Source organism: Artemia sp. Qi Xiang Cuo, chromosome 9 (genome assembly GCF_049724085.1).
Source record: "Artemia sp. Qi Xiang Cuo chromosome 9, ASM4972408v1, whole genome shotgun sequence".
In the NCBI taxonomy this organism is placed as follows: Eukaryota; Metazoa; Arthropoda; class Branchiopoda; order Anostraca; family Artemiidae; genus Artemia; species Artemia sp. Qi Xiang Cuo.
This window is the reverse complement of record NC_142802.1, coordinates 41,323,650-41,335,695: the sequence shown is the minus strand read 5'-3', so window position 1 is coordinate 41,335,695 and position 12,046 is coordinate 41,323,650. Positions and strand designations below refer to the sequence as shown.

General features: G+C 36.6%; 1 protein-coding gene across 1 annotated transcript in view; it reads right to left on the bottom strand.

The window, feature by feature from the left end:
* LOC148948658 (E3 ubiquitin-protein ligase UBR2-like) overlaps positions 1–12,046 on the bottom strand; it is a 155,390-nt gene that overhangs the window by 54,477 nt on the left and 88,867 nt on the right. Inside the window, 3 exon segments of the mRNA XM_089094989.1 lie at positions 8,991–9,147; positions 9,149–9,263; positions 9,858–9,999. Of these exon segments, the coding sequence (XP_088951115.1) occupies positions 8,991–9,147; positions 9,149–9,263; positions 9,858–9,999 (414 nt within the window).

The window sequence follows — 12,046 nt, the reverse complement described above, 5'->3', positions numbered from 1 at the left end:
TTCCATCTGTGGAAACAACCCCACATCTGAATAAAAAAAGTAAATTTCCCCTTGGCATAATTTCAAACAGTCCAGGGCTGAACATGCAAAAGCCTCTGGAAACGATAAGGGTTCAGTAAAATAAAGTAAAAATCTGAGGGAATCTTGAGTCACTTTTTTCTGGGTCTTGTCCTCTAAAATAATCGAATAAATAATGATCGGTGATGAGGGATGAACATAATATTGAAGACTGGAAAAACAAGGCTTCAGTAAAGGGATCACAACTTGTCCGCCAGTTGTGCATCGAGGAAAAGTACAATCTTTCACGCCTTCCCGCAGGGGATCTTCCCCAAGGGATTCCTCCACCTCATAAAGGAACAAACCCTCTTTTGAGTTAATAAAACCATTCTCAGATTTCTTCTCAAGTTTTTTCAATCCGACTCGACATTCAATATCTCCCAACTTTCCCCCAACCCGTTGTAGGTCATTCATTTCTATCTTGTAACCATCTTTTTTTATTCCCCATGGGTCTTTGATCTCTTTTCCCCCGTTTTATTTATGTTATCAAGGCACAACCTATCCAACATTTTATTTTTGCCACTGCAGGCTGAATCTCCAAATTTTTGTCTCTTTTTTACACTCCTCTTTTCATCCCTACTTTTCTCAATTTTGTCATTCGCACAAAATAATAAATCATCGTTAAATTTGAATTGGACTCTAGTGTCCACCATCTTTGACTGCATTACTTCATTGTAGCTCCGTTTAATATTTCTTTTCTCTCTTTTAGTCTTCTTTTCTTTTGTAGTAGCATTAAATAAATCATCATGAAATCAGAATTGGACTCCAGTGTCCACTATCTTTGACTGCATTTCTTTATTGTAGTTCCGTCTTGTATCTTTTTTCTCTCTTTAGTCTTCTTTACTTTTACCGCAGAAACAAATGTTTCTTCATCAAATGGGAACTGAACTCCGACATTTAATTTTTCGTATTCTACTAAAATTTCCCGAACTTTCCGAGGAAAAGCGCGTACAATAAATTTTGTCTCATTTTTCTTTTGTACAAGCTGTGTTTCCTTTTGGCCTGTATTTGTTAGCGTCTCATATTCATTGAAAGTGTCTTCAAGTTTTCTATTTTCTGGAAATTTTCCCAACAAATCATTCTCGCACGTCTTATTTTCAATATTTTTTGGTCTTTTTACTTCCGCACCCCATATTTGTGGATTATCAACATTTTGAACACCCGTATCAAGTATTTCGTTTTTCCAACAGGGTGGTACAGCCTCCCAATTCGTTTTATGGGCCGGTCCACCTCCCCGCCTTGTCAACGAAGTATTATGATTTTCCGTCGTAGTGTAATTTGGAATTTTCCCACTGTTAAAGAAGTCGCTTTTAACGATAGGAGATTTCTGATATCTCCAAAATCTCCTCCTATTAAAACATCCACTGCTAGCGTAGGTAGGTCTACTAAGCCTACTTTTATCGTTTTTCTCTGGACCGTACCGTCCTTCTTTGCAATTTCTATTCTTACCCAAGCAGACGGGCATGGGTGCTTGTCTCCATAATAACATAAAGTTGTAATATTATTTTTATGGTCTATCTCCGTTCTATTAATTAGGCCAGTTCACACATAGGTTTGGTCACTGCAGGAATCAATTGCCATTTCGACTAATTCCCCATTCAATTTTCCGTATATTTTATGCGACTCTGCAAATGCGTAATTCTTTTCCTTATTATGGGTCATGGCCTAGGCTGTCGTTTTATGTGGTTTTTTGTCATGTTTGCTGGGGCAGTTTCTTCCAAAATGCCCCGTGGTACCACAGTTATAGCAAGTTAGTTCTACTTGCGCTGTGTTATAGTGCCTATTTTTGTTATACTCTCTATATTGAAGTATGGCTGTCTCCTCAACTTCCTCTCTTATTTCGGTCCACCTATTTGCCATTTCCGCCATTTCTTCGCTTGTTTTTGGGTTCTTTTCTTTCAAATATATTTTCAATTCTCTGTGGGTATTTTCTAAAAATTGTTCCATTACTGTTTTATCTATTATTTCCTTTATCTTTACTTTTATTTCTTCCGGGTCTTCATACATTCTATAATTTTCTAACTCTAGCCATTTTAAACACATATCTTTCAATTTGTACCCGAATTCTTTATATGTTTCGTTGTCTCGTTTTCTTTCGCTTCTAAACCTTCTTTGAAAGTGCTCGGGGGAGAGTTGAAACTTTTCAAAAAATGGCTTGCTTTAGTTTTTCAAAATCTTTTGAGTACTCCATTGGTAATGCTTTATATGCAATTTGTGCATTGTAATTAAGAAGGGGCTGTATTCTTGTCGCCCAATTTTCTCTCGGTAATTCCGCCGTTTTTTCAAAATTGTATATGTATAAATGTACATCTTCATTTCCTTTCATTGGTTGAAGGTTTATTGCCTGCATTACCTCTATTTTAGACGATGTCTGAGGTTCTTGGGAATTTCTCCCAGCAATCATTTCCATTATGTATTTTCTTTCCTCTCTGTCTGCCTCCTCCTTTTTTTCTCTGGCTATCCTATCTTTCTCTATTTGGGTACTTTTTCGCGAGCCCCTGCTGGAAATTGAGCTTCTACCCCTTCTGCTACTTGGCCTACTATGATTCTCATTGTCTTTATATTCTCTTAATTTGTTTTCTGAGGCTGCTCGTTGTATAATATTTTCTTTTCCCCGCAACTCCCTTACTTTTTGTACCTCCTCTGAAGGGTGAGTTTGTTTTGTTTTACCCGTTCTTTCATGTAATGATTTTTCCTCATGTATTATCGCCACTGTTTCTTTTGTTCGGGTTTCTCTATCCGCGAATAATTCTTTCTGAATTTGTATTACACTTTTCTCTTCTTATCTGGTTCGTACCGGGAATCGCTCTATTATTGATTTTGTTTTGAAGATATCCTCTTCAAATGTCCCAGAAATTTTTTTTTACCGGTTTAGTGATATATGGTTCTATGTGATGGTGTTTTTCTTAGGGCGTTTCAAATGGGAGTCGCATACAATTGTGTTTCTGAATTCGATTTTTGTTTTAGCGCGGTAGATCTTGTCTGAATTCTTCGTTTGTCCGCCATTATTTCAAGGTTTACTTAACGTCTTCCGTCAAAATGAATATCCTTTTATCAATGTCTCTTTTTGTCCTTTCGTGAAAAATTATTTCCTTTTAATTTGCCGATTCTACGTGGGTGGCGCAGCCTCCCTTGTCTCCGAAGTTGATTATTATTCGCGTGATTTATTGATTTTTAAATTTTATTACTTATTATTATCCGACTAGGCACAACTACGATAAAAATTTCTCTTTGCGATTTTTTATATATGTACCTACAATAGGCTACTTTTGTAGGCTAAATTCCTTGTCTCTTCGAAAAACACGAAATTCTTTTTAACTATCAGGTTTACTGATAGCTCTTTAAATTGCTGCCACCACTTATTAGAGGTAAGGTGCGGGGGTCACCACTTTTAAGGCAAAAATGGCGCAAAGAGGTTGCTATGCCACTTACTGGAGGGGGAGAATCCCTCGTCGGCCCAAAATAATGGGATTTCCGCGGTTACTCCAACGGTTCCGTGTCTACTAGCGTGATCGAATAGTCCCAGGGTCACATTTAAAGCCAAGGGTTACCGATAAGATTTCGAACTATCTCTTTAGACTCGACCTATGCTGAAAGGTTAAAAGAGTATATAGTATAAAAATCCTTACTGTATTCAAGACACGCTATAAAAGAACTGACTCAAAAAAGGAACTTTTTCCACCAGCCCACTCCGCCAGCCACGTGTCTGCGACGGGGTAGCGGGGGTTGTAATGAATTTTTCCAGCCAATCCGAGGACTTACTAAGTTACTGGTCAACCTCCCTAACTGCACAATTTCTTACCTCGTGGTCTATTACCCAACTACGCAATTAGGAGGACCTAAAATGGTGTCCCAAAATAAAAGGAAAATTAATAATTATTACTCGGGGAAGGAAAATAATTAAGGGGCCAAAAGAAAGGAATCTGGGAGGGAAATTTATCTAACAAACTGGGAACAACGGTTCAAAAATACGAGTAATTCGTTTTCAGTAAAGCACCAATGACGCAGAAGGCTTTAGGTTTTTATAGTTAAAGAAGGGAGCTGTATCCAAATTTTGCTTGTAGTGAAACTATATTTGTCTTGACTAATCTTGAAAATAACTAATAAATTAAAATGAATATTTGACGCATAATGATATTAATTGCTAAACGCTCATCAGTTCAAAATTTTACTGTAATTTTAATATTTTTTTTCAAAATTAAGTACAAAAGAAAACATTTGTAATATAATTTGTTTTCAGTAAAGCGCCAATGACGCAGTAGGTTTTATTAAGTTTCACTCGTTTTAAGATTTATTTATTCATTTACATTAATAGATATTGTATGTTTGTTCGCATTGATTGTTTATTTAATGTCTGTTCGATTTAAGTTTCATTTATACTTTAATAGCAAATACTTGTTTTCATTTTAAGCTTGATTTTCATATTCAATCTAAGCATTACTCGCTTTAAGATCTATTTATTCATTTATATTATTACTCGTTGTATGTTTTTTGCTATGATTGTTTATTTAATTTCTATTCGTTTTGGGTTTCCTTTATTCTTTAATAGTAATTTCTGGTCGTTTTGAGTTTGAATTTTAACAAGTATTTGTATCTGCTGAGCTTAAGTATTAAATGGCCTTTACTTTTCTTTGAAAAACTTACTTTTCGAAAAGTTTTTTTTTTTAAATTAATTTTTGTTCGTTTTTATTTCCAAAAATTTTCAAATTTTTATGTCCTGGGGGGGGGCGGGGGCTTACTGTCCGATTATTATTGACTTTAAAAAACGGATATAGAACTTTGAACTTAAATCGAACGAGGCTTTTTTCAAAGTTTGTACGATTACCTCTTTGATAATAACCTTATGTGTGAAGAATTGACAGCCTGCATAGCTTGTGGACAGTAATTGACAACAAAAAATGGATTGAAAAACTAGCTCCAATAAGGGGGTTTAGACCATTTCACTTTCTGAAACAAAGGGATCACGATTGTTTGGAATTGACCTTAATAGGAATTTGTGTGCCAAAGCAATTTTGCATCTATCACAGAGTATGTATTTTAACCTTATAATTGGATAATTATAATAGATTTCCTATGTGTTCTTCCCGTACAAAACCCCTTCCCATAGGTTATAAACCCCCCTTAATAATTTATGCCCTAGGGCATAACTTACAACGCCTACCCCTGGGCCCTGGTGGGCTGTGTCGACCCCGGAGCTTTTGTTATCAGAACTTTGAACTATTTTAACAAAATGTCTATCTCAAAATTTTTATCTGATGCATCTAGGGCGTTGAGGAGGGAGAGGGGCTAGTTGCCCTTCAATCTCTTTTGAATCTTAAAAAGTGAACAATAACTTTCAATTTTCAATCAAATGAGCCCTCTCTAAAGTTTATACGAGCATCACTTCCATAAGAAATAATATGAAGGATTCGGAGAATCCTTAAATTACAACCCGTGCCCTGAGGGGTGTGGGGGAGTTGCAATCCTCAAAGACCAAATTTCCAGAACTTAAAACTACGTTTAATAAAATGGCTGTCTTAAAATTTTGATTGGATGTGTTTGGGGAAAAGGTGGGCATGAGAGGGGGGTTAGTTGCTCTCAAACCACTTTCGACTATTACAAAGGGAACTAGCTTTCGGAATTTCCAATCAAATGAGCCTTTTTTGAAGTTTCTACGACAACACCTTCTATAAAAACCTTATATGCTACCAGGGCATACCGTAAAACTTTTGCCCAGAGGGGTTTGGGGGAGTGTAATCATCAAAAACATATTTTCTATCTGGAAATCAGCTACACTGAACAAAATGGCTATCTCAAAAGTTTGATTGGAAGTGTTTGGGGAAATGATGGGCGTGGGGGGGGGGGGGGCTAGATGCCGTCCAATCACTTTCGACTATTAAAAAGGGCACTATCCCTTTAATTTCCAATCGAATGAGCCTGTTTTGAAGTTTCTACGACAACGCTTTCTATAAAAACCTTATATACCCCCAGGGCAAAACTTAAAACCCTTGTCCTGATGGCTAGTTGCCCTAAAATCACTTTTGACTATTAAAAAGGGCATTATCCCTTTGAATTTCCAATCGAATGAGACTTTTTTGAAGTTTCTATGACAACGCCTTCAATAAAAACCTTATATGCCCCTAGGTCATAACTTTAAACCCTTGCCCTGAGGGTTTTGGGGGAGTGTCCTCGTAAAAAACTTGTTTTCTGGGTTGCAATGAACTATGCTAAATAAAATGGCTATATCAAAAATTTACATGGGAAGCAATTTGGAGAAGTAGGAGCGTGGGGGGGCTTGCTCTCCTCTAATCAATTTTAGCTATTAAAAATGGCAATAGTCCTTTGCATTTCCAATCGAATGAGCCTTTTTTGAAGTTTCTACGACAAGGTTTACTATAAAAACCTTAATTGAAACCACGTCATAACTGAAAACCCTTGCTCTGAAGGTTCTTGGGTATTTTCCTCCTCAAAAAATTGTTTATTTTCTGGAAATCAACGACACTGAACAGAATGATTATCTCACAATTTTGATTGTATGGTATTGGGGGCCTGATGGGCGTGGGCGGGGGGTAGTTGCACTCCAATCACTTTCGACAATTAAAAAGGGCACTAGCCCTTTAATTTCCAATCAATTGAGCCTGTTTTGAAGTTTCTACGACAACGCCGTCTATAACAACCTTATATGCCCTCAGGGCATAACTTAAAACCCTTGCCCTGAGGGTTGTGGGGGAGTGTCCTCCTCAAAAACATATTTTCTATCTGACAAATCAACTACGCTGAACAAAATGGCTATCTGAAAATTTTGATTGGATGTGTTCGGGGAAATGATGGGCGTGGGGGGGGAAGGGGGCTAGTTACACTCCAATCACTTCCGACTATTAAAAAGGGCATTAGCTCTTTAATTTCCAATCGAATGAGCATGTTTTGAAGTTTCTACGACAACGTCTTCTATAAAAAACCTTATATGCCCCCAGGGAGTAACATAAAACCCTTGCCCTGAGGGTTGTGGGGGAGTATCTTCCTCAAAAATATATTTTCTATCTGGAAATCAACTACGCTGAAAAAAATGGCTATCTCAAAATTTTGATTGGATGTGTTTGGGGGAATGATGGGCAGGGGGGGGGCGGGGCTAGTTGCCCTCCAATCATTTTCGACTATTAAAAAGGGCACTAGAACTCTCGATTTCCAATCCAATCAGTCTCTTTTGAAGTTCTTACGATGACTCCTTCCGTATGAATATCCTCTGGAAAAAATAAATAAATAGTAAAACATGGAAGCCGTATAAGTTTTACTATAAGCAACGCTATAGCATTGTCTCTGATTCGTACTAGATTTAAAACCAGACAAAAGTAAGTGACCTCCTGCTCTTTGGGGTGTAAAAATCGTTTCCTCCTCCTCTTAGGGGTGCAAATACACGTACCTGACCCTCCCCTCTTTGGGGTTTAAAAATCGTTTCCTCCTCTTCTTAGGGGTGTAAATAAACGTTCCTGACCCTCCTCCTCTTTGGGGTGTAAATATTGTTTCCTCCTCCTCTTAGGGGTGTAAATACGAATCCCTGACCCTCCTGCTCTTTGGGGTGTAAATACATGTTCCTGACACCTCTCCTCTTTGGGGTGTAAAAATCGTTTCCTCCTCCTCTTAGGGGTGTAAATACACGCTCCTGACCCTCCTGTTCTTTGGGATTCAGTTCTAGACTCTAGAACTGAAAGTCTAGGATTTTCGACTACAGCCAATCAGAATGTGTTAAGTCCCATAATTTTCTTCATTTATGTTTGCATTTTCAAATTAAAATTAAATTTTTGTTTTCTCAATAATTACTTTTTTCATTTTTGCCAAATATGTGACACCAAACATGATAGTGAAGCACACTAAGGCAATTGTTTGGCTTGTCTCATCCATTATCTTGTGACAGTAAAAACAGAGATTACAATTTTGAAAGTTTTGCCCATATAAGCTGTCTTGATTGGCTAGAAATTTGAAATTTGTAGCCACCATTTGAAATTAATTGAAATTTGTGACAGAGAACTGTAATCCATTTGAAACTAAATTTGTAGTTTTAGCCACTGAATTCTTCTTGGGAACGGTAGTTGCCTAGACATTGATTTCTGGCCAGACACGTGTCTAGACATGAGATTCTAGCTAGACACGCGTGTGAATGCCTCTTAAGCCCAAGGACAAAGGATTATAAATAGACACTAGCCCAAGTCTCAAAGTGAAGCTTTTAATTGTCTTTATTTTTTAAAGAGGGGGCGGAACCGGGTACCGACAGAAGAAAAGTTGAGAAACAACGGAATTAAATTATGATTTTCCAATGAGGAATAAATTTAAGAATCTTTACACAAACATATATTATCAGCTCTACAACGATAATTCGCATCAGTAAAAAAAACAACAACATCAAAAACGACCAAGATATTTCAGATTATTCGGTATACAGACAAACTTCCTATTCAAGCACCACTTGTTTTCGTTACCTCATTTGTTGAGACAATCTATTCGAAAAAATTAGTTGTATTTTAGATTTTTTTAATCAGCAGCAACTTTAAAAGACAGGATACATCAAAGGAAGATGCAGAGAAGCGCGACTACCCACCCTCTTCGTATGGGTAGTTTTTTTTTATAATTATATGAAAAAGCCAACTGAAATCCGGATGAGCAAATCAGCAATCTAGCTTCTTGGGTGAGAGGAGGCGATAATCCCCCCCCCCCCCCCCCACACACACACAGAAACGCCCCAAAAAGTGAGTGCAAAGCCAAGTTCCGATATAAAATTCACCCCGGTAAATTCGCCCCGGCCTCCCACCCATGGATGGCTAGTCATCTATTTAGTCCAAGAAATCATCCAATTTTTTCATCATTCATGAGAAGTTTGGTCCCAATAAGGGCAGATAGAAACCAGCTTACAAATTTCACAGCATTTTTTGTTACTAAAATAAAGAAAGGTAGCTACAAACCTTCTCTCTCTAGCAATGAGTCTCTCAAAATAGGACTGCCAGCATGAAGCATGCATTGGATGACCACAGCTTGAAACAAAGGGGGCTACAAGAACATCTGAATTTATACAAAAAGGGCTATTTTCAAGGACCTTGCCCATTGAATCCATTGTTTCTGTGAGCTTAGTTGTATTCTGACACATCACAGTTGATCTTTGAACGAACGTGCCATATACAAAACCTTTTCCAGGCCCATTGACTGGTTGTTCTCCACGGCAGAGTATACAGACAAGCCTGAAAATCAATTCAGGATCATTGAAAATGGCGAGAGGGCTTAAACGAACAAAGTACACAAATAATGGTGAAAAATGGGCACAATTAAGCATGAAAATTCAATAGTTACATTTTAAGATGATGGTTAATTGTACACGCAAATCATGATCTTTTTAAAATGCCAAAAAAACAAAAGAGCACAAAGGAACAACGTACACAAATAATGTTGAAAAAAGGACACTACTAAGCATGAACATTCAATGGATACATTTTAAGATAATGGTTAATGATACATGCAAATCAGGATCTTTTTATTATGTCAAAATAGCAAAAGGGCTTAAATGAACAAAGTACACAAATAATGGTGAAAAAAGGACACGTTTACATTTTAAAATGATGATTAATTGTACACACAAATCAGTATCTTTTAAAATGCCAAAAAACAAAAGGGCATAAAGGAACAGCGCACACAAATAATGGTGAAAAAAGGGCACAATTAAGCATGAACATTCAATGGATACATTTTAAAATAATGGTTAATGATACACGCAAATCAGGATCTTTTTAAAATGCCAAAATAGCAAAAGAGCTACAAAAAGGGCTATTTTCAAGGACCTTGCCCATTGAATCCATTGTTTCTGTGAGCTTAGTTGTATTCTGACACATCACAGTTGATCTTTGAACGAACGTGCCATATACAAAACCTTTTCCAGGCCCATTGACTGGTTGTTCTCCACGGCAGAGTATACAGACAAGCCTGAAAATCAATTCAGGATCATTGAAAATGGCGAGAGAGCTCAAATGAACAAAGTACACAAATAATGGTGAAAAAAAAGGGCATAATTAAGCATGAAAATTCAATAGTTACATTTTAAGATAATGGTTAATGGTACACGCAAATCATGATCTTTTTAAAATGCTAAAAGAGCAAAAGGGCTTAAATGAACAAAGTACACAAATAATGGTGAAAAAAGGACACTACTAAGCATGAATATTCAATGGTTACATTTTAACATGATAGTTTCGTTGTGATCCCACGCAAACAAGCCTGAAAATGAAATCAGGATCTTCTGAAAATGCCAAAATAGCAAAAGGGCTTAAAGAACAAACTACGCAAGCAATAGTGAAAAAAGACATATAATTACGAATGAAAATTAAATGGATACAATTGGAAAAAAAGGTTACATCATGCGTGGTATATAGTCCATTAATTAGACAAACCTCCTCAAACCTCAACCCTCCCCCTCCTGTAAATCTTGCTTTACATCAAAGTTGAGCGGAATAATCCCATTTTTAGAATTTTCTTTAAAGACCACTTATAAGCTGAACATTTGGTTGTGAAAAAGGAACTTGCATGCATCAACCTTTATATTTTTAGAGATATAAAAAAATTGATCACATGTCCAAACCTGTGCCTGTGATCAAATGTGCCTGATCACATGTCACGGCACATATCCAAAGATGGGTTCCTGTCCTTGAATAAAAATCAGGTTGTTTTTTATGAAACATATAAATCAAACAATTTGGAACAATGATTAAATACTTGATTTGTTTTAAACGGTAAAGAAATAAGTTTGCAGAATTTTACATATATTTCTAAATATTTATTTATTTACCGTATAACACATACCCTGTGTTTAATTGTTATTTCAGGTTATTTGATTGCATGGATTAATAAAATTTACAATAAAAAGCCATTGAAAGACAGCTAGATGGGCCTGTTGATCAAGGTTGTTAGCCTCCACTAGTTACCAGGGAATTTTGGGTTCAACTACTCCCTCTTGGCTTGGATGCACTTCCGCTTTGTGTAGTTTTTACTTCAATATTAAAAAAATTCAAGCAATAATTTATCTGATAATAATTTGCCAAAATGCCTGTATCTGTCTGTTTTCTTATTTTGTTGTTGCTTGAAAGTTTGGCAAATATCTAATACAAAACTACATAAAACAAAACTAGACCCAACTAGAAAACATAAACGAGACCCAAAGCCAGGGGGAAAATTGAACCCAAGATTCCCCGGTGACTACCTGAGGCTACCAACCTTAGACCAACAGAAACACATCGCCAACTTTTCATTTCTTTTTATTGTTAACTTCGGCCGTTTCCTATAAACTAAATAACTTGGAATAATAACTAAACACAGGATGTAATTTATATCAAGTTATTTACTTATAAATAGTCTATACTCAACCACACTTGCCGAGTATGCAGCACTGGTAACCAGTTTGTGTATTTTCATGTATATAATACAAAACATAATCTGGTTTAATTGTTTGTTTTATACCTGAACAGTAAAGTCTACAGAAAAAAGGGAATTCTTCCCAGTCATTATCTTTAAATATGTTTCCTATAGCTTACAAACAACCCAACAAAGAGTACCCACATGATACGGACAGAGGCATCTACCCCCTGGAGGACCAAAAATAGATAATAAGCAGAAATTTTACTAATATTCCCAAAATCTTCTTCGTGTTCTTAAAGCATCTTCCGCCTCAGCTGCATCTGAGGCTATTCCCAAAATCAGACTTGTCAAAAAAAAGAGGATTTTGGCGTTTGTCTTTATTGAAAAGAAAAATGTTTGGAGACGTACCCCCCCCCCCTCTGAACTGTATAGAATTTGGGTATATTTTGCTTGCCTTTGTAAGAGAACTTCTACAAATTATATTACAGATTGTGTCGCTCCCTCATAATACAGCACTGGAATGGGTGATTTTCATAAATTATTCAAATTACTTAGATATCCGACTTTGAGCGATCCACCTATATCCTTAAAATACAACATACAATTTTTTTGGACTCGTATT